The 22,464-nt window shown below is 54.0% G+C and overlaps 1 protein-coding gene across 1 annotated transcript in view; it reads right to left on the bottom strand.

The window, feature by feature from the left end:
* Window positions 1–13,790: 13,790 nt before the first annotated feature.
* KIF21B (kinesin family member 21B) overlaps window positions 13,791–22,464 on the bottom strand; it is a 48,124-nt gene continuing 39,450 nt past the window's right edge. Inside the window, exons 30-36 of the mRNA XM_025193321.1 lie at window positions 20,077–20,213; window positions 19,333–19,513; window positions 18,434–18,598; window positions 17,710–17,827; window positions 16,062–16,232; window positions 14,612–14,811; window positions 13,791–13,906 (exon numbers count right to left, since the gene is read on the bottom strand). Of these exons, the coding sequence (XP_025049106.1) occupies window positions 13,807–13,906; window positions 14,612–14,811; window positions 16,062–16,232; window positions 17,710–17,827; window positions 18,434–18,598; window positions 19,333–19,513; window positions 20,077–20,213 (1,072 nt within the window). The 3' untranslated portion in view covers window positions 13,791–13,806. The remainder of the gene's footprint in view (window positions 13,907–14,611; window positions 14,812–16,061; window positions 16,233–17,709; window positions 17,828–18,433; window positions 18,599–19,332; window positions 19,514–20,076; window positions 20,214–22,464) is intronic.

The following is a 22,464-nucleotide window of genomic DNA, read 5'->3' on the forward strand; positions in this document are numbered from 1 at the left end:
CAGCGCACTGGGCTGGCAGGTTGTGGGGCCGCCTGCCCTAGCGCGTTGAGCTGGTGCCCCACGTTTTTCTTAGGGGCACTTTTCTCACTCCCTTGAGTGGGTTTTTCCCCCCTGCTGCCATGAAGCCGCCCTGCCTGGAGCCTGATCCCGATGCCGCCTCGCTGCCCTGCCTGGTGGGATCGAAAAAGAGGTGTTGTTGGTAGAGATTTTTTTTTTGGGGGGGGGTGAAAAAATATGTCTATATATACACATACATATAACTATATAAATATGTCTATATATATACACACACACACACTCCTAGTATCACACTGCAAAAGGAAAAACCTTCACCTGTACAAAAAACCTGCACCCGTACAAAGGCCCGCTGGCCACCCGGACCTGTTACAATATCTGCATCGAGTGCAACACACAGAACAACTAAGTCCATCCTGGTCCCTCAGACCAGGCAACACCTCCTTTCCACCCCTGCCCCGCTTGCAGGGTCACACACTCAGTTCAAGTGTCCTCTCCGTCATCGCTCCCACTGGAGGACCCGCTGCTGTTGTCACCGCCCTCTGTTCTGCTTGTCTCTTCCTCTTCTTCGCTGCCTTCACCCCCACTCGGGGTAGGGGGTTGGATGATCCTGTGCCAGGTGGCTTTGGCCACGTCCTCTCCATCCTCCACTACCAGTTTCTGGTAGTAAGTCCGGAGTTTGCTCAGAGCCATTCTCATGCAGCCCACTACCTCTACGTCCATGTGCCCGTACAACAGGACGCTCCTGGCTTTTCACAAGGCGCTCCTGATGCAGGACACAAACTGGCCGAAATGGGGCGATGGGCTCCCCTGGTGTTTGGCGAGGTGCCCGTACAACACCACTTCGCTGGTTAGCTGGCTGATGCCGGTCACCACTTTGCACAGCTGCTTCACCCTTTTCCATACCTCCTTGGCGCAGGTGCAGAGCCAGAGGACGTGATAGATCATCTCGGTGGCCCCGTGGCAGTTGGGCTACAGGCAGCTGGGTCTCCCAGCCTTCACTGGCAGGGCTCGGTGGGCTATGAGCCAGTTCAGGTCCTTGTGTTGTTGGTAGAGATAGGCAAGCCATCTAAAACAGAAATGGAGACCAGCCCGTGGCACCTGGAAAGCCCAGCTGGTCTCCCCTCCATGTGCTAGTGCAGGACTGCATGTGCAGCCAGTCCAGTCTGGCCACAGGCACTGGGGAGCCTATTCCTCCCACTCCTCCCCTCACTGGTGGATGGGTCTGAAGGGGAGACCAGGGGTAGGAAGGCAATCACCAGGTCAGAGCCTCCATGGAAAAGAAGGCAAAGAGCCAGGGGAAAGAAAGAAAGTCTGCAGCCTGGTGGTCAGAGCCATCAGGAAGCGGAGCAGGGGAGGGAAAGGGCAGGGCATTGAAATGAAGGGGGGGCACCTCCCATTATCATTAGTTAATCAAGAGGCTGTACCTGGGCCAGGCTCCCCTGGGACAAAAGCCAAAAATATTCAGCTTGGGGAACCCTGCTGTCCCTCTCCTGCCCCAGGGAAATGCTTGGGGTGGAAGAGCAGTGAGTATTGAAGTGAAGAAATGCAATGAACCTCAGGGGAATAGGGGACTGACTCTGACTCTCTCAGAGGGCATCTCCTGAGGGGTGACAGTCATGGTTACAGGTCACTGGAGGATTGACCTGTTCCCTCTGGTAGCCAGGGGTGGGTATTAAAGCAGGGCTAGGTGTGGCCAGCTGGGGATGCAACCTCCCAGCCCTCTCATGTGTCTCACTAGCTGCGGCAGCAGCTACAGCAGCGCAACTCAAACTTACCTGGTCAGCTTTGGTTGCTGGCCATAACCGTTGAATGCAGTATTAAGGTGGCCCCCAGGTGAACCGGTTCAGCTGTTGCCCATGTTGTGCATCAGTAACGTAGGTTTTAACCATGTGCTGCTCTTCGGCTCTTGGCAAATAATGATCACCACCCTCATGGTATAATGTTGGCCATGAATGACTGGTGCCTCCCGCAACTAGGGGGGCACCATGATGGTGAGCGGGGACCACCTGCAGCCACCGCTTGCGGTGCCAGCAGTGGCGAGCGAGACTACTCACAGCTGCCACCAGCGGTGTCAGTGGCGGGGGGTGGAGGGTAGCAAGCGGTGGACAGTGAGTGGGGACCACCTGTAGCTGCCAGTTGCCGTGTTGGCAGGGGTGGAGGCAGTGACTGTCCCCAGAAGCCAGCAGTGGCTTCAACCAATCTGGGGGGGGGGCACGTGCCCCCCCTACATGTCACTTGTGATATTGGCAAGCCCTAGCTGTGGTTTGGGACTGCCCTGCAGGGACCAACTCTCAAACCCTAGATAACTCACATAAGTGAGGCAAGGTCAAGCCCAGCGTGCATTTATTCTGTTACCAAGCATGCGAGTGGAGTGCCCATACGCCCAGGCTGTGGCCTGATGCTGCCTGGCTTATTGTGGGTGCTAAGCACTGATGGTCATTTGGTTGACTGTGGTTAAGGTCATGTGGCCTCCACAGCTGTCCTTCCCACACTGTCCTACAGTGGGTTAAATCTTTTAATGATGATTAGAGCAACCGTGCAGTCATCATCGTGGCTCACAGTTGTTCATGACAGTTGTCAGTGGATTCTGTCACACCAGGCTGGATGGGCCACCTAGGACTTCAGACATTAATAATTCAAAAGAGATGCTCTTGGGAGTCAACTAAATTGCAATCCAGATTACAGGACAATCCACCATAGCAATGCATGGGGTTAGCCTGGTTCCTGGCCATGGCTACCTGGAATACAGGTTAATCTGCCACAGAAATAAATGCATGGGGTTGACCTGGTGCCTGCCAAGAGGTATCCCAGGCTGCAGCAGCAGGGCTGGCACTGGGGAAGGCTGAGGCTGGCTCAGTGTAGAGCAGCACCCAGAAGTGGCAAAGCCAGAGGCAGCAAGGGCAGGAGAAGGAACCTCCCCAGGTCATGAGCATTGGAGCTTGCAGAGAGGGCTCTTTGAGAAGTGGGGGAGACAGGGAGTAGTCCCCCTTGCTCTCTGGCATGAAGCTACTCCTGTGTTATATGCGAACAGGCTGGGGAGTGCAAGCCCAGCCCTGAGGGACTGGCTGCCCCATGCCCTCTGCTCTGGGGGAACACAGCTCCACTAGTGCTACTCCCCATGGCAGTGTGCTGCCTGCCAGGGGAGACAGGCTGTAAAACTTCTCATTATCTATAAATCCACCCTCCCAGTACTAGTGTAATTTTGGCAGGAAGAGAGACAATGGCAATGACTGCCGTGATCAAAGCAGGGGCCAGGCCCAGAGCCCTCCGTGGGGCCAGGAGCACAGGGAGGGAATAGCATGCACCAGCCCAGTAGCTGGCAGCAAGAAGTCCCATTTGGCATCCCTGTCAGTGCTGGGTGGTGGCAGGGGGTGTCTGCTGGGGAACCAGGTCCCAGACGATACAGACCCCCTCCTTCAGCAGGGGCAAAGGGTAGCCCAGGTCAGGGCTGGTTGGTTCCAATCTGCTCAGTGAGGGCTCCTTGAGGGAGGGCAGGTGGCCACAGGAGCCTGGCCTGGTGGTGGCCAGTGCCCAGGTGGTACTGGAGGCTCAGCAGCAGACAAATGGCTGGAGCTCTAGGTAAAGATAGGCCTTAGGAGGGCGTGTTTCTGATTTCCTCACCTCTAAGTGGGTAGGTACTGAGCACTGAGGTAGAGCTGCAGGGCCCAGGTCACACAGAGCAACTGCCTCAGGTCCGTAGCATGGAGGTTGGTAGCATTGCATACTGCTGGTTTGCAGCCCCCAGGCCTGGCAGTGCCCATCGCAGACAGTGGCTCCTTCCCATTGTAGTCGTGGGTGACCCCAGCTGTGCGCTGCTGTGGGCAGGCTCACTGGCTGCACATGTCCGCACCCACCCCTTTGACACTCCTAGCACACCTGCTTGCATGGCCACACCACCTGCCTTGAGCTGCCTAGAGGAGGCAACAGCGGGCAGCAGCCTAAAATAATAATACAACTGTCCCTGCTAGCAGATCCCACTGCTGGGAGGAACCGATGTGTGCCACTCTCCTCAAGGTGCCAGCTGCTGGCTGTCAGAAATGACACTCAGCTCCTCATCCTGCTATGGGGTGGCATGGATCCAGCCTCCTCTACCTGTAGCCCAGGTGCGGCAAGGCAGGGCCAAGTCTCCAAAGAAGAGATGCAAAGGAGCTCCCCACAGTGCTCAAAGCCAGACATCTGTCCCACAGGTCTCCACTGCTCTCCTCTTGAGTATGTGATACCCCATGGCTCTCTAGCTCCCCTGAAGACGGTAGAGGTCCTGTGTCCAGCACCCACTTCTGAGAGCTGGCACTAGGAGTGACCCTGCAGTTTCTGCTTCCAAGGCTTAAAGCCTTTCCCTAGAGCCCACCAAGGGTGTGAGCATCTGGGGCAACATGGTACTTCTTCAGGGATCTGTGCTGGAGAGAGCACAGGCCCACACAGGCAGGCCTGGCATGGAAGACCCAAGCACATTCCCATTTAGTTCTGTGTTTACCTCTGTCCTTAAGGCCTGGAGTGCAATCGCTCCCAGCCTTTGTACTGTCAGGCAAGGAAAGACTGCTGTCCGTGGGGATGGGGCCAGGGAATTTGTGGGGCTCTGCATTCCTTCTTGTTCTCTTTCACTTTGCAGCGATATACAAGATGGTGAAAGGTAAATGCCCTTTTCCTGGCTCCACTGACATGCTGACTTCGTGGGAAACCCGGTAAAACCCACCCACACTTCCCTCCCCATCTCCACAGAGGCCTGAAAACAAGGCAGCCTTGCATAAATGGGGCCCAATCCTGGGCATGTTCCTGGCCTCACCCCCACTCCTGGTGCACACCTGGGACAATGGACTTCAGGCCCAGGTTCGCCCTCCCTGTGTGGCCTTCCCCTGTGGTCAGGCCCGTGTGCTATCATGGGTCTGGTTAATCCCTCTGCTCAACACTCATCAGCAGAGCCAGCATCAGACTTGCAGGACATCAGGCAGAAGCCAAACCATAGGTCCTTCCCCTGCCACCCCCCACTCCTAAGAGCAGTGACCTTACCTTGTAGTTGCCTTATCTGTGGGATGACACCTGAGCTCTCAGGCTGTCCCCTCATGGCTTAGGCACAGCCTTCCCTCAAAGCTCCCCAGGAGTATGAGCTTTTTGGAGGGCACTGCATTTCTTCAGAGACCCGGGCTGGGGAGAGCACAGGCACGCTCCCAGCATTGAGAACACACCACTGCTCTTTGCTTAACTGCAAAATAAATGCTTAACTGCAAAATAAATGCTTGGATCTGAACAAACTTAGCTACCTTGACTCCCACTTCTGATGCCAGCTGAGTGCTACCTCCAGTCAGTGTCCACTGCCTGCCAAGCAAATCTAGGAGAGAGTAAACCCCGCTGCTGGGGCCAGCTGGATGGTAGCAGAGCAAGGACAGCTTCCCCCTTGTGCAGGGCTCCTTCCACTCTAGCCATGCTGGACACAGCACGCTTTATCCTGGAACGTGCTCCCTGTACTCAAAGGACTGCTTTGTCTCCATCTGCCCCTTCCTCTCATTCATGCTGTACGTGTTCATAGCATCAGTGACTTCCCTCCCCCGGCAAAAAAAAAAAAAAAAAGAAAAGAGCAGCTCTAGTCCTCCATTTCCATTTGATGCATTTTATTTATGAAGACAAAGGCAAGGAACAAACACGTCCATTGGAAAACCATGTACATCATGAGGCTTCAATACCTTACCCTATTTACAGGAATACCTTACAGTATAAAATATATACACATACCTTGTGCTATGCTTAACACAGATGGATCTGCAGGGTCTTACAACCCCAAGAAATGAAAATTTGAGCAAGGGCTGGCCTCTATAAAAACACCTCAGGGCAAGAAAAGGCACCTGCTATTGGCAACATTTATACAGTTGAGACAGGGTGATGCGGGGAGTCAGTCTCCTGTTGCTGAGCCTGTTCTGTCTTCGGTGTGTAGGGTTGTGTGTGGGGCTACTTAAAAGGGTTTCCAGCCCACACATGAAATGCCAGGCAGCAGCAGGGTTATCCTATCACCAAGATCTCAACATCAAGCGGTGCTGTAGTGTGAGGTGGACAAATCTCCAGGTTGGAGACCAAGCTGGCCTGCAGAGCCCGCTGGAGCTCCAGGGTGGAAAACTAAAGGAAGTCACTGGCAGAACTTCAAGGAGTGGCCTGCTGGGACAGGACCTTCCCTGGGGTCAGACCTTCTCAGGATGGTTTCTCACCTTGGTACTGGCCAAGGGCCAGTGATGAAGTTCATTCCTCCACCACGCCTGGGCCTCCAAACCCAGTTTTCCCCAAGAGAGAAACAGTGGTGAGGAGCATTCAGAGAATGAAATAAATGGGCAGTAAGAGTGGATAGGGGGAAGGAGATGAGGAGATGCAGCCTGGGAGTCAGGTCACCTGTTCAAATACAGTCTGAATCTTGTGCTCTCAGGGGGTTGGTCCTGGATCACTGCCCAGCATGAGGCACGCCAGGAATGGAGGCAGCATACACAGGGGCAGGACAGCGCTTCTGCACCCGGTAAAACAAGGAGGAAAGCAGAGTCTTGGGAGATGAGCAGTGCTGCGCACATTGAAGACTTCCAAGATACCACCTTCAACATGAAGGTACTAGTTCTGCTCCCTGATGCCAAGCACTTCCCAGAGGAGTCCCCTGGCCCCTGTTCATGGCATTGCTTGATGCCAGGGTCAGAAAGCATCCACAGGGAAGGGAGGTTGCTGCTGTGCTCTGAAAACCCATGGGAGGAATCATGGGGCAGAGACCCCCAGGAGCCAAGTCAAAGGCCTTGACTCCTCCCAAAGCTAGTCAAGACCAGAAGACTGCTCCTGAGCAAGACCTTGTGCCATAATACCATGGATTGAAAGGGCAGGGCTCATGCCCTGGCTCCATTGTGCTGACTCTTGATGTAGAGCCATTGGGAGGGGATCCTTTCCCCTCAAGTGCACCTGGGAGGGATGGAGCAAGTTCCAGCTCCAGGACAGCACAACAGCCTGTGCTGAGAAAGAAGGGGGAGATGCAGTGGTCCCTGCCACCTGCTCTTCATGTAACCATCCGTGCCAGCCACAAGCAGGGCTTGGTGCAGCTCCCAGCACTCAACCACCCCATAATCAAACATGCTGCAAAACTTCAGTCTGCTGGGAGGAGACGAAGGAAGCCAACACTCTTCAATTCTGCACTTGGATGGCTTCAGATGAAAGAGCAGGTCCAGGAAGAGTGAAGTAAAGAGACTCAGAAGCAATAAGGACAGGTATGAGTTACAAGAGCAAGCAGGAGTGTGCCCCAGACCCCAAGACTCATCACCTCCCTGGGTTTCTCCAACTTGCATGCAGTTAAGGCAGACAGCAAAGTCAGGATTGGGTCCTGGGAAACTGCTCCCTGCATATCACATCACAAGACGGCTGGGAGTGGGTACAAGTCACACTTTGTTCTCTAAGTCTGCAAGGTGCAAGGCTAAAGATGCCCCTGGGCTTTGGTGCCAGCAGAGGAAATCTCATGGCTGTACGATGTCCTAGGCTTGTCACCTGCTTCCCCTAAATAGATGCAGATCTACATATAGATTGTCCCAGATCGCCCATTCTGTGAGTCTGCTGCATATGCCAACCTTTCCATTTCCTTTCTTTCCTCTGAAGGCTTGCCTTTGCTGTCAGTCATTGCCCTTTGATGAGTCTGCATGGAAACACTTATTCTGCCCTCTCCTTCCTCCCAAATGCTCATTTTTAACCTTAGGGCAACTGCATTTGTGCTCTGCTTCCCCCTCTAGTCTGGAAGCAGGATCACATCTAGCAGCTTGGAGCTGGTGTTGGAGGCAACGAGGCGAGTGGCTCCGAAAGCCACCTGCAGAGGTGCAGCATGCAGGGCTGGGGAAGTCCCATTCCTCTGAACTGGCTGTGTGGCATAAAGCTGCCTTTACTCCCTTTGCAAAGCTTCATGACACTCCTAGACCTGCTCTTTTCATGAGAGGCTTGTGAACCTTGCAGTGAGGCCCAGGTGGCAGGTCTTCAGCTGGGGTCACCTGTTCTGGCTCCATTGATGAAGCTCTGACAATTTTCACCACCTGCTCCCAGGTAAGGGAGGATATTTAGGTCCAACTGAAGGACATCAGGAGACAAGGGAACTAGCATAGAAGCTAGGAAACAGCCTCTGCTTGGGATTGACTCAACCAAGCAGGGCCATATAACACTGATTTCTTGTCTGCCTCCTTACTCCTGGTCTTAGGGGGGTGGCAGGTACAGTGCCATAGCAGGCTCTTGTTAGGACAAGGTTACCCAAAGCCAAATAGCAAATATAGTCTCTTACTGAATTTTGCCAGACAAAACACCATTCATGGGTGGCTGCAGTGACTATGGGAATGTGAAAGAAGGAGGGGGCCGAGAGGGGGAGAGGGACCATGCACTCAAGATGCAGAGTCCCACTTTCTAATACCTTGACTTCGGTTGAAACAGCCTCCTCCTGCACCATGGCAGAAGCTGCTTCTCGATTGCCAAGTCAGCACTTTCAGAAGGAGGAAGCCAGGCAGAAACTGTCTGTGAATGAGGCAGCATCATCATTGGGCCAAGAGACCTTTTGACCCCTGCCCCCACATCCCACCACACTGCCTTAGAGCACTCATCTGAGCCACTTTTAGACCGAGCCCAGGAGATGCAACATGTGACTCGGGGTCAGGATTTTCACAAGCTGTGGATGAGCTGAAGCGCTCTGCCTCAGACACTCTTAAAAGGTTTTGATTGCCAGGGAGAGCCTAGCACCCACCTTCTGAAGATCAGGAGCCCTGGAAGCGTCTCAGGTCGAGCACCCAAAGAGCTATTGCTAGTCTGCTACGTGTTGCAAGGCTAAGATTCTGCGTGAAGGGCTCATTTAAACAGGGGCTCCTCCTGCAGGGTAGAACAAGGGCTGGCTTGTCAGCTCCAAAATGTGCTGAAGTACAGTATCATAAAGGAATTAAAGCTCCCCCCCAGCCACAAGCAATGGCTCAGAAATGCATCAGCAAGACTGTGCGTTCCCAGGACAAATTCAAGTTTCAAAACCATAAACAACAACTACAAAAAAACTCAAAAAACCCAAAAAACAGCTCTGTGAGGTAGGTTAACAAAAACAACCATTTCTTTCACACGTATGTGCACGCACACACAAACATACACGCACACACAGCATTACAGTACACAATTACTTCCTGCTTTTGCTTCTCCAGCAGAGAGGGAGGAGCTGGCAGTCACTGCTGGAAATGGGGTTGGCACAGTGTATGGGAGCAGACCCTGATGGTGTGGACAGTTTAATGTAGCCATGTGGCGGACACCAGCTGCCTGGGCGTAAGCCAAGGTCCTGCACTGGCCTGCAGGAAAATGTCCCTCTTTTGAGCCACTTGGTCCTATTCATGCACTGTGACCAGCTCCCCCAGGTCTGCTGGATGAAAGCCATGAGATGTGTGGGGCCCTTAAGCCAAGAGAGAATGAGACCCATCCACCCATTGAGTACTTGGTCCTGCAGCACATCACGCATCCTCAACACAGAGTGGAGAGTGCTCAGCATGGCTGGGGATCAGGCTGCAAGGAAAATAATTGGCAATCCCAGCAGGCTGCCCCTGCAACACACAGCTGGATGCTTCCTTCCTCCTGCGATCTCCAGTGGGTTCAGGCCCACACTGAAGTCAATGGGAGACGTTTCAATGGGATCTGGTCCAGGACGTGGAGGATTAAAGGAAAACTCCACAGGACCCAAGATGCCTGTGCCTGGAGCCCTTCCCATCTGATCCCCTTTTAAAGATGGCTGCATTTGGTAAGGCAAAGGGCACGTAAAATGCTCCTCTGTCAGAGCAGCTCCGTTTGACATCCAGCTTGTGCAGGTGTAAATGATGGGATGTCAACCAGAGGGAAAATGGGGTCCAAGACACTAGACAACATCCAGGGCCCCTGCCCACCCAACACCCACCTATTACATACACGGAGCAGGAGGTTCCTGAAGTGCCCAAAGGTCAGGGCCCACCATCACATCCTCTTCTCAGACAAGGTCCCATGTATTGTTACTCTTCTCACCATTTAGAGAATCCATCTGTCCATTCCCAGCCTGTTTAATTCTGTTCCACCTGAAGACTGTAGATGTTTTTCTCTCCAATTACCACCAGCTTTGTGGGTGGAACAGAGCACAAGTGAGTAACTGCAATCCATGCTGACACCAAAATCTTCCCGGGCACCAACAGAGAACTGGAGACACTTTCTTGAGCTTGCAGTAGGAGTTGTGGGAACAAAGAGTGGTTTTGGAGACATGGATCCAAATTGATCCAACTTTTTTGTATTGAGATCTCACCAGAACCAGGATTCTGGCAAGACCTGGGAGCTTCTCATCCAAGATGCTCAGAGACTGAATGGGTATGAACAATGTGTCAAAGTGCAGAGGCAGCCTTGGTCCTGCTGATATGCAGAGGTTGAGGATACTTCTTAATTTGTCCAGCAAAGGAAGGAAGAAGCAATGTTTTTGTAGAGCTCAACAATACAAAGTCATCGTTTTCCTTCTGTGAAGATGCAGCAGTTGAATATTTTAAAGACAAAACAAATATTTTAGGAGCCCCCCCAGTGCTTAGAGTTCAGGAAGATTTCCCTGTCCTGTTCATAAGGGTTTTAAGGTAGGTCAAATCTGCAGCATGAGGCGTGCAGGTGCTCTCCTTCAAATTCCCACATAGAGGGAAGCCATGAGAAAAATATCCTACAAATTTAGAGAAAAGTATGAAGGTCCTGGCACCCCTACCAATGGAGAACATGCAGTCCATAGCTGATGGGATCACAGGAAGAAGAATCAGTGCTTCAACAACCCACAAAACATCTACAGGAATAAATCCTTAAAGCGAGCATCCAAAAACTGCTTCTTATGTGACATCTGGGGTTATGCTAGATGAGCAGAGGAAGAAAGAGCCAATCTGCTGAGACTTCCTTTGGCTCATTTCATGACTACATTGCAAGAAGGGTTCAGGCAGAGCAAAAGGGATGATACATTGAGCTGCTGAATGCAGACGTCCTTGGCGAATGCAGGTTTCAATGGCACGGGGTTGGGACTCATAGTAGGTAGCTGTTTGAAGGGGAGGAGAGACAAAAGTAGCAGAAGATACCGGTGAAGGGGATTCTGCCTCCTTGTGGGAGCATAAGTCTAAGGGACACTACATGCCTGTGATGGCTGCTGACAACAAGCTGCAAATGCCTGGGATGAACGCGAGTCCAAACATGGTGGAAGGGACAAAAAGGGGGTGAGGGGGCCTAATGGAATTTGTCCCATATGGAGCTCAAGTCCGGGGCAAACTTGACGGCTGGTGCTAAAACAACAGCACGGGTAAACAACATGCAAGTGCTATGCAACTCCTGCCCCACCCCAGCTGGATGGTAATCCCAGTGTCCTGGATAGACCCCTCCATTTGTTCAGGCCTTACCCTTCTCCAGCAGCATACCAGCCTTGCACAGTTTGCAGTCCAGAGCACTCCCCACCTACCAGCTCTGCAAAAACACCTCTCTCCTGACCATAACATTTCTTCCTCCCTATCCTTCAGGCCCTGCTCTAGTCCCAGACCTCTTGAACTGAGACTTATGTCCTGGGAGAGAGGGAATCCAAACAAATCTAAAAACCTCCAGTGAGAGAATGCAAAGAGCTGAGAGAAATCAGGTACCTAAATAACTTTACCACGTGGCTCTTCATCCTTTCACCAACACTAACACTTGTCCAAGCTACCAAGGATCCCCAACACTGAGGGTGGTTAAAAATGCTTATGAAATCCAATATAAAAACAGTAGAAATACCCTTTCCAGCAGCAGCTAGAATAGACCTTGGTTGCATCTGCTACATGGGTGCAGAAAAGAGGTGGCCAAGCTGCATGTCCAACCAGACAGCGAGGAGCACAAGATCTATCAAACTGGCTAGCTATACAATTAAGGCTCCGCTGGGCATGAGGAGACCACCAGTGAATACAGCTTCTAGTTGCACTTTTCCTTGTGCAAGAGGAGAGGTGTCAGAAAGGCATTTTTCAGGCCTGCCACCTGCTTTCCGTTTATACATGCAGCACAAGGGAAAGGCAGTGCCCAGAACGAGCTAGGAGTTTGGGTCTAGTTGTCAGGTTCAGACGTCTCTGAACACCCGGGGCCCATGGATTTCATTCAGAGACACAGAAAGGTTCTGCTGTCCAAAGATCTGCAGAGCCCTGGCACAGCATCATGGCTTGGAGGTGGTCCCTAGAGGTAGCTCCATCCACAGTAGCACTTCTATACTGGGGATGCTCCCAAACATGGCAATGAGGCAGTCCAAGACATCTCTGGGCATTGTAAAAGTCCTCTCCATGTTTTGGTACCAGCCAGCAGAACCCAGCTCTGCTGGACAATTAGGTGTGCAGGGAGATTTTTTTCAATAGCTCCAAGGGAAACTAGCCCCAAAGCTATGAATGAGCCCAGGCCCCCAAAAGGTGCAGGGGACAGCAAGGAGGATGCTGGTAAAATGATCTCATCGCACATGTAGGAAAAATCTCACTACTGCAGGCAGCGATGTGGGGGCTTATTCTGGTGCTGAATGAGCTGTGGGCAGAAGGGAGCAGACAGAAGTGATACCATCAGGATCCTTGGCTTTGCTGGTTATGAAGCAATTTCTGGCTCTAGCTCTGGTCACTGGGAATCCCTATGCATTGAGAAAGTCCAGCATGGAGGCAGGAAGGGACAGACCACCCCACACAGAGCTCCCCAATCACAGGAGCTGGTAGGGCATGAAGTACCAGACAGGATGTCTTCCGTCCCAGAAACTGCAAGAGGTCAGAACTACCAACTGGGGCCTAGACCACTCCCACACCTTGCAAACAAAGTGGCCTGATGGCCAGGGAAAAGGCTGAGACCTTTCCCCTCTCAGGATACAGGAGTCCCCGGGACTCGTCTCTTGGCAGCTCCTAGATTGTGCTGTTCAATGACCTTCTCCTGCTCCAGAGCTTCACTGTCAAGTCACTGAGGAACAAAGGTAAGAGAGAGGGCATGAAATGGGGACTGCCCAGTGGGGTCACCGGCAGCCACCCCACCAGTGCCAACACAGCATTCAACTGCAATAGAGCAGCAGGCCACAGCCCATTCCCAACCCCCAGCCCACCCTCAAGCAGTGCTGCCCCCAGAAGACTTCTGGGCTGCCATTCCCTGGCAGGTGGGAAGGAAAGCATCGGGTTGGGGAGGTCATGGGCATCAGGCATGGCCTTCACTGACTATAAGAGAGGATGACTCTCAGAGACCCTCCACTGGAGGACTTGGCAGGAGCTCGGGGCCCAGCCTGTTGCATCTCATTGGCAACAGCCATGCACTGCGGGACATGGAGAGCTGACGGACTAGCAATGACCTATGAGGAGGCATAGACTGGCTGGCCAAGCCCATAGCAGACTGGAGCCAGCTGCTGGGCTCTACTGCCCCTTGACTGAGCTGCAAGTGACCTGGAGTTGTGACCCTGCAGGGAGCCTCCAGGCTTGGTCTCTGGAGGGGGGACCCTTCCATATATGGCTGCCTGCGTGCAACCCTTCAATACTGTGGGGCAGGCAGGCAGCCTGGCTCTGAAGGGTGGGCACCAGGGGCAGAACAGAGAGTAAAACCCAGGGGAGGGAGGCTGGGATGGGCCAAAGGGGAGATTCTCTTCTTGTAAAAAAACAGGATAAAATTGGGGACACCAAAAACCAAACAAGCAATCTCGTACCGTCAAGAAGCAGCTGAAACCAGAGCGGGGAGAGAGTGCAAGAGAGGAAAGGAAAGAGAGAAGACGCGAGCGACAGAGAGAGAGAGAAAGCAAACAAGCAAAGAGTAGGAAAGAGCCAGAGAGCAGGTGGGTCAAGGCAGGCTAGTGGCACGGCCCTTGATGGCAAGGACGCGTCGTGGCAGGCAGGGGGTGAGCCCAGGCACGTAATTCCATAACTTTACCCGGCAGTCACTGCGGCACAGAGAGCGGCAGGGAGAGACAGAGAGAGAAAGGGAAGGAGAAAAGGGACATGGTCGGAAAGAGGAGATCAGAGTTTTGGTGCTGGCAAAACTGGGGGCAAGACAGGGCAGGACTGCCAGGAGATCTCTCATAAGGGCAGGGCTGCACATGGAGACTGGGTCATGGCAGGAGAGGGCCAGGCAGAGACCATGGGGGGATGCAGCAAGGCCCTGAGTGGCAGCCAGTTCCCAGCCATGGGGAAGACAGTTTGCTGCAGGAAAGGGGCAGGGCAGCAGCATCAGGCCCGACTCTTCCTGGCACGTCAGCAACAAACAGCCAGTGGCATCAGCAGGCCATGGGCAGCGCAGTTCAGCACTGAGGGCTTAGAGTGAGGGGAAGGGAGACCTCGTCATGGGAAGGGTGGACGCTGTCTGAGAGGAGATGGAGGAGCAAGGAAACCAGATGGCTGCAGCCAGCCTGACCCACCAATTACTGCCCAAAAACCCAGATCGCCAGGAACCCTGCTCTAGGACTGCTCCAGTCTCTTGCTCCTACTACACACCCAAGCCCGGGAATGTGGAGGGTCGTACTGGATGTAGAACAATTCTGGGGCAATGCTTGGGGTCAAACCTCCCTCCCCAACACCACCTGGAGCTGAGGACTCTTCCTGAGGGGACAGGGATTGGGAACAGAAACCCCAGGCATCCCAGCACTCACCTGGAGGCAGTAAATATGTGCTTCGAGTTGGTGCAGATGGCATTGATGGGGCTGTCGTGCCCCTTGATCTCCCCAACAGGTGTGAAGTTATCCACGTTCCAGACCTTCACCAGGCCTCCGCGGCAGGCACTCAGCAGCATGGGGCGGCCAGGGACGAAAGCCAGGGCACAAACCCAGTCCTTGTGTGCATTCGGGATTTGCTGTTGGGATTTCACAGGGACAAAGAGAGGATGGATCTACTCAGTGCACCCACTGCACACGGCCTGCCTTGTCCTTCTGTCATCTAACCTATGATCCAGATTTTGCAGCTGGCTCACATCTGCACAGTGGACTGACCCAAATACCCCAAATTCTAGAGAGGGTTGAACTCTGAGTCTGGAGTTCTTATGCTGGGCCCAGCTTTGAACCAAGAGGCAGAAGGCTGACTGAATCCAAGACTCTGGGCTCAGGATACCCCTCAATAGGACTATGTGAGAGCAGCTCAGCACGTGGAGAAGAATAACGCTCCCAGCAACACAGCTGAATGTGTTAGGGTTTGCCATCACAGAGGTCCCTTCCAGCAATACTTTTCTATGATCTGCAGGCTCTTTGCAGACATAATCCATTCAACCCTCCTCAGAACTCAATGAGATGTTGCGTGGGAGGGCAGTGGGACCCACCCAAGTCACAGCAACAAGCAGCTACTGAGTTCAGTATCTCCATTTTGGCAACACACGTCCCATCTGATTTTCAGAGGTGCTGAGTACTGAGGTCCCACTGACACCTATCAGCCACTCAGGTGCTCTGAACCTCTCAATATCTGCCCCCAGGGTATCTGATAGAGTGAGATCCCCAGACACTGAGGCACCCCCAAAAAAGGAGAGTCAGTGGGACAGAATGGAAATACAGGTCCCAAGCCTCCTGACTACTACTGCCCCACTCCAGCCAGCAGGTCATGCTGCCTCTCTGGGATGAGCTACAGCATAAACTCTGGAGGTCCCAACTAGGTGCCCAACAAGACATAGGTCTGCAGTACATGGGACCCTGAGATCCAACACAGACATGGGCAGGAATTCTCCACCTCAAAAGCAAATTTCTAAATGCCCAGAGCAGCTGGAACCTGAGAATAGATGGACAAATCACCCGCCAGTAAGGCACACAGCACAGGTCAGTGCACATGGGCCCAAGCATGAATAGCCTGCAGGATCCCTTGGGTAGCTCCTGTGGTGCAGCCTTACCTTGCATCTGAGCCTTGGCAACACTCCCCCGGGACTCATCTGCTTCCACCTTCTTCCTCCCCCTGCTCCCTACCACTAGCAGATAGGAGGAAGGGGTGGAGATGCCATCTACATCCACCTCACCCAAAGCCCCACCCCATGCTTCAAGACAGTGCTTTGCAAGCTTCTGGTTTAAGCCCATGTCTCTCCTGCAAGGCACTTGTCATCAGGGCCCTGCTCACTCCCCTCCATACCTGGGTGAGCTCCTGCTGCTCCAGGTCCCATTTCTTTATCCCGTTGTCTCTGGAGCCGCTGAAGAGGACGTCTCCCTGGATGGCCAGACATTCAATGCCGTCGTAGTGGGGGGGCTCAAAGTTATGAGTGGGGCCGATGTTACCCACCATGCCTTCTGCAATCTCAAACACCTGCAGGGCACAGATAGCTGTGAGAGCCTGGCTCAGTCCTGCGGAAAGAGCTCAGCCTCTCTCATACTTTCAGCCACCAGGGAGGTCAAGCTGGGAGACTGACACCAAGAGCCCCACAGATGGATGGCCAGTCAGGGACCTCTGGATCTGTAGGGAGAGGGCCATGGGTGAAAAGAGGATAGGAGGGAGTGGGCTTGTCACCCAGGGACTGCTTTGGAGCCTAGTGTGCTCAGCTGCAACTGAAAGCCCCAACATCCCCTAGCTGGGTGGGGTCCCTGTGGGGTCTCTGCTCCTAGTCAGCAGGTGTCCAGGTTCCAAAAAATGAAGTTGCCTCCTTGCTGGCATCTGAGGCAGAGAGGCCAAGAGCTGTCTGAGCAGCAAGAGGCTTATTTTACTTTTCCAATTTGCGGCAGATCAGCAAGGTGCACGAACAGGGAGACTATGCTGCCTTGTCTGGGCCAGGCACTGACAGTCCCAGGCTGGATGTCCACCAGGCCGGATGTCCACCAGGCCATCCAGCACCAGCCTCATTATATGAGTGTGAGAGACTGCAGATCTTCAGGCTTTGGGCTTTTGGGATCCCAGAAGTTCTTCAGAACAATTTTTTCATTGTTAAATTTATGCGCGTTCCAAGCCAAAATAGCCAAATCAAATTCCAAATCCACGAGGCAGTCCAGAGCCATAAGTGGCCCTACTACCAGCAAACATCCTCCACCCATACCTGGGGCTTCAGATGTTTCCAAATCCTTTGGCAGGCATCCTACATGCAGGCTTGGGGTTCAGATGCCCCCGAGTTTTACTTGCCTTTAGCCATAAGGCCCTTGAAGCAAGCAAGGGAGGTGATTCCTATTTCCATAAAGTGGGCTTAAAGTTGCTACACCTTGGTGGGTACTGAATCATGCCAGAAGAGATGATCTTCCAAGGTGCACTTTAGGAAAACTGCCTTCATGGACACAGATATATGGTATTTCCCCTGCCAGGTTCAGAACAGGCACTACGCTTGATCCAAGGCTTCAGAACAATTGCACAGGCCCTGCTAGAGCAGGCTCCCTCTGCAGAGCAAGACTCTGCAAGCAAGGACAGCTCTCTGTGGGGAGGGACAGGGCACTGTCAGATTCTGGATGATGCAGCCCACACCTCCCAAGGGGATTGGGGCATTTTTCCCAGGCCCTGGCTGGGATTTCCAGAAGAACTCAGACCTGAGTCACCAACACCTCTACCAAGTCAGGTCATGAAGTGCAACAAGCCCCTGATTCAGGAGGCAGCTGACCTTCTACAGGAGGGGTTAGTCAGTGATAATCCTGCCTGGAGCAGGGTGTGAACTAGACGATTTCCCGAGGGTTTTTCCAGCCCTACTGTTCTAGGATGCCACGAGCCTGGCACTTCCAGACACAAAAAAGGGAACACTCCCATGAGTAGCACAGCCCAGGCACAAAGGCACCTACAGCTGCTGAAGGATAAGAGGGCATGAGGGTACCTTGACATAGTGATCTTTGGATCCAGTGACGACCAAGTCATGGTTGCTTGCAGTCTGATTCACCGTGAGACACATCACGGGCCCAATGTGCCCGGTCAGCTTCCCGATAGGCTGCAATCTACAAACAACAGCACATGGCTCATCGTGGATGGTACTTGCTTGTGAAGTCTCAGCGGGTCCCTAGGCCTCCTTTTCTCCCTGACATAGCCACAGGAGACTGCCATCTCAGAAGCCAGGGTCCTGAGCAGGAGGACTCCCTCAGTCTAGCAAGTCCCTTGAGAGAAGCAGAAAGCCTCGGCCTGGCCAGAGCCTGTAGCAGCAGGAGCTGGGCTCAAGCAAGACTCGGAGGGGCTCAGTGAGCTGCCTTCCATTGAAGGGTGCCAATTATAAGGCACAGGACGATGCAGAGCAATGTACACCTGCGCTTTTTCCGTGGCACTGACTGGAGATCTAAGCCAATCCTCCCTGGGGCCAGTCACAAATCCCCAACATGCGCAGGATAAAGCTACTCCAAGTGCTTGCTTGGGCTACTGCAGCAGCTCCCTTGGTGCCAGTCACAGCTGCTAGCTCCCTTAGGCTAGGGCCTGCCTGCAGCATGAGCGCACGCTCCAGCTCTCTCCTTCCTCTTGGCTCTAGGGCCCCTCTATACACATGACCCCAGCATTCAAGTCCCCCAGGGGTGTTACACCCCTTGTATGCATCCAAACTCCAGCCCAGGCCTGACCTGCTCAGCTCCCAAATGCGGACAGAGTTGCCGGTGGCTGCATAGAGCATGGTGCCGGTGGGGTTGAGCGCGATCTGGTTGATTTGGTGTTCCCCCTGTACGCTGGTGATGGTACGAGTGGTGGTACCGGCGCAGGCATCTCCAGAGATCACCTGGCCCGAAGATCTATGGTGCAGAGGAATAGACATGTGAGCACAAGAGCAGGGGCTTTCATGGGGCAGGGCTGGGAAGGGATGTACTCTGCCCTGGATTGGAAATCAGCTCCACTGTGCCCCTAGGAGACAGCTGAAAGCAGCCCCTGGTCCCAGCTTGGCCATCACTTTCCGATAGCATCTTACAGAGTGGTGCCACCAGGGCCTGCCCCCCTCCCTGGACATTGGCCTCCTCACTGAGGTAATGAGGAAGCCAGTCTTCAGCTCCACACTGCCCTCAAAAGACCTGCAGCATTGTCACAGCAAGGGAAAACACCTGCCACCAAGGGGATGAAGTGATGCTCCTCCTGCTCCTGTGTTGGAAATGATTCCCAGCCCAAGGAATTTCACACTGGCCTAGGTGGGGGCATGAAGAGGATAAGGGGGTGATGGGAGGGCTGGGAAGTTGATGTCTGGCTGGGAATGGGACAGAACTGCCAGGAGGAAGCCAGGATGAAGCCTGCAGAAGAACTACTGGGTCAACACCTGGTTGAAGCCATACGGACGAACTGCACAGCGCACCCGAGACTAGAACAGCAAATGTTGCGAGCTGAGGCTCTGGGAGCTGACCCATGGCAAACTGTCCCCATGTTCCCAGACTCAGCCCTGCAAGCCCCCAGGGGTTGGCAACCTGACCTGTGCCATAGCTAAGAAAGCTACCAGGGAAAAGCATCAAGCACAGCAGGGACCTGGATGCCAGATACGTACGTGAGGGTGCGGATGCACTTGGCAGAGTCCCGGATGTCCCACACCTTGATGTAAGAGGTGGACACTGTGAACACCAGCCCCGTGTGGCTGCAGTACTTGATGGACACCACGTTGTTGGGGTGGCCCTTCAGGGAGGCGATTTCCTGGCCTGTCACCAGGTTCCACATTTTGCAGCTCCGGTCTGAGGGAGGAGACATGGACTCTGGAGAAAACTGCCAGGTACAGCTACCTAGGAGACCCCCCTCAAGAGAAAAGGTCCTGAGCCATCTTTCAGTAAAGGAACCCCTGATCCAGCAAATTCCTTCCGCCCGGAAGCCTGCCCCTCCACCTCTCAAGGACAGCTTTAGGGGCAAGGACCATCTAGCCCCAGACTCTCTGTCCCAGTTAACTGGAGGAAGGACAGTTCATGCCCCCTGCAACGTGGGCATCTCAATACCAGGGACTGGGCTGCAGCCCAGCAACTCATTTTACAGCCACCTCCAAGCAGCTTTTCAAGAACAGTGACACTGGTTACCCAATGGCTGATGCAGCACCATTGCCCTCTCCTGGGCTGACTGAAAACTGTCTCCTTATGAATTTGGGGTTTTGTAGCCTTGAGCTCAGCTGGCAGGGACTTGGGGCCTTAAAGCAGGATGCCAATCCTCCCCAGGTGGTCATAAGGGTGTGGGGACTCAGTCATTCTCCAGCCAGCACAGGCATCTCTACAGCTCAGCACCCCCCACCCACCCTCACCAGGGCACGCACCTTTGGATCCAGTGAAGAGCAGCTCATCAGTGGCATCCAGGCAGAGAACAGGCTTGGTGTGTCCCTCTGCCATGGAGACGCACTGCAGTGGGGCTGTCCGGGCACTCTTGGCACCACCCACTGGATTAATGATGCCCCTTCCAAGAAAGAGAGAGAAAACACATCAGCAATGGGGGTTCCCACCTACACTCCCCTGGGAGCAAGTTGCCTCTTGTATGAGAAGGCATCAAACCACAGGCTTTACTCAGGGTCTGGGCTTGCAGCAGAGTTTCCTGGTGATAGAGGGGCTGCAAGCCTCCCTGAGCAGATAGGCGCACAGAGTATCAGCCTGTGGGTAGACTGTGCTGTGTCCCTGAGGCCCCCGGCGCTGGGAGCTTGGAGGCTGATGAAGACCCTGCCTTTGGCTGGGCCTGTGCTGCAGGAAGATTTCTGTGGGTGTGCAAAGCCTTGTGAAAGTTATCCACTCAATAGGATCCCCTCTGCCCCAGGTAGGCAAGGGCCCAAACCAAAGCTGAGGCTTCTGCAGGCTCTGCCCTTAGCACCACTCCCTTCCATGAAGGACAGGCAGCCCCTGGGCTCGAGCCACTGCCCCACTACCTGGCTGTCCCCATCCAGTTGTGGGCACTTGGAGCAAGGGCACCCCCTTGTGGCCAGTGTGGGGATGTGGCATCCTTTAGTGAGCTTCTGTCCTCCAGGGACACGGGCAACTCTGCCTGCCCAGGGTGACAGACAGGGTCACCAGGTGGGATCAGGGGTGGCTGAGACCCTCAGGAGCCCAAGCTGTCTGAGCCCCTTTCAGAATCCCCCTCCCAGGCCTCTGGACCATCCTGTTCAGGCACAGCCCATCTCGCACCCGGTGGAAGGCTTCCCCCTCCCACTACACCTGTACAAGGGGCGTCAGGGTGACAAGCACAGATAGCCCCCATCCATGAGGTGGTGTGACCTGACTGCCCTCCCAAACCTAGTGCAGCAGGCAAGCAGAACACATGCTACAGACCTTCCCTGGAAGGAGACAAGTGGCTTGCAGAGCCCACCATGCACAGCTCAGGGGCTCTTCTGGATGGGACATGCCTACAATCCTGGTGCTCCTCCCAGCGTGACAAAGGGCTGCTCTTCTGAGAGGACAAGCACCTCAGCCTTCAGCGGAGGGCAGCGGTGGGCAGAGCACTCAGGGTCTCAGACAGTTCATCCCAGCTCAGTTTCACCCAGGCAGGTCCCAAAGGATGTGCCAGGAACTCAGCTAACTGGGGCAGTGCCAGGTCCCAGGAACAGCTAGTCAGGTTATCAGGGTCATTCAAAGGGAGGTTTCAGAGCCCAAGAGTGGGGACCCACAGCCTTGTGGGCAAGGTGGGAGCACAGCAGAGCTCCCCACTGGAAAAGCCCATTAGCACCATCACATCTAGAGGCTGGACAGCTCCAGTACCTCATAGCACTGCCCCTGCCTCACAGTGTGGTGGAGAAGGAGGGCATTTGTGTCAGACTCACAGGGGCTCTCATCAACACCCAAGAGTCAGTGGAGGAGACTCTCCCACCGGGCTGGGTCCCTTCCACTGCTCTAATGATGTGCATGGGCCTCGGAGCTGAGTTGCACAACTAGGCCACTGCCAGTACAAACCCTCACCCTTGGTGTCACAGCCACAGCACACACTGCAGTGGGGGAGGTTCTGGGTGGGCACAGCTCACAAGCAGCCTCTTTGGGCGATGCTGTCATTTAGAGCAACCACTGAGGCTTCTACAAATGACATGGGAGGCTGCACTTGTCCTTGAAACCTCCAAGAATTACCCTTCCCACCACGGCAGAGTCTTGCGTTCCAAAAGGCTGGAGCTTTGGGAAATGCACCCTTGCTTTGTGCATCAGTTTCTCCCTCTGAAAGGGGGACGACAACCCTGTGAGCATCGAGAAGTTGACACTGTGTTTGCTGAGTGCCGAGAGGTGTTTGGATGGAAGATGGTAGAAGAGGACAAAGCATGACTGCCTGGTTCTTTCCAGGGTGGCACAGATGCTAGCAGCTGGACTGCCTTGGGACTTGGAGTACCCTAGACCAAGAGTCCAGCCCCAAGCATCAGAACCAACAAGCCCGCGCACTAAAGGCAGAAGAGAACATGCAGCCACACCAGGCCAGCCAAAGACCCAGACACTACCAGGTAAAAACTCACCGCTGTATTTCCTAAGGACAGATCAGAACTAAATGCACTGGAAACTGGAAGCAGAGAGGGGCATCTGCAACTCAACAAAGCATGCAGGGCCAGCCAGGAAAGCAAGGAGAAGGGAAAAGGGCCATGCACTAAGCGAAAGCCGCACCAGGAGAGAGTCCCATCAGCTGGGCAAAGTGGCACCACACAGATTTGGCAGGCAGGGGAGGGAGAGTTGGGAGGGTGGGGGGTGGG

The sequence above is a fragment of the Alligator sinensis genome, unplaced genomic scaffold (assembly GCF_000455745.1).
Source record: "Alligator sinensis unplaced genomic scaffold, ASM45574v1 scaffold1382_1, whole genome shotgun sequence".
Taxonomy (NCBI): Eukaryota; Metazoa; Chordata; order Crocodylia; family Alligatoridae; genus Alligator; species Alligator sinensis.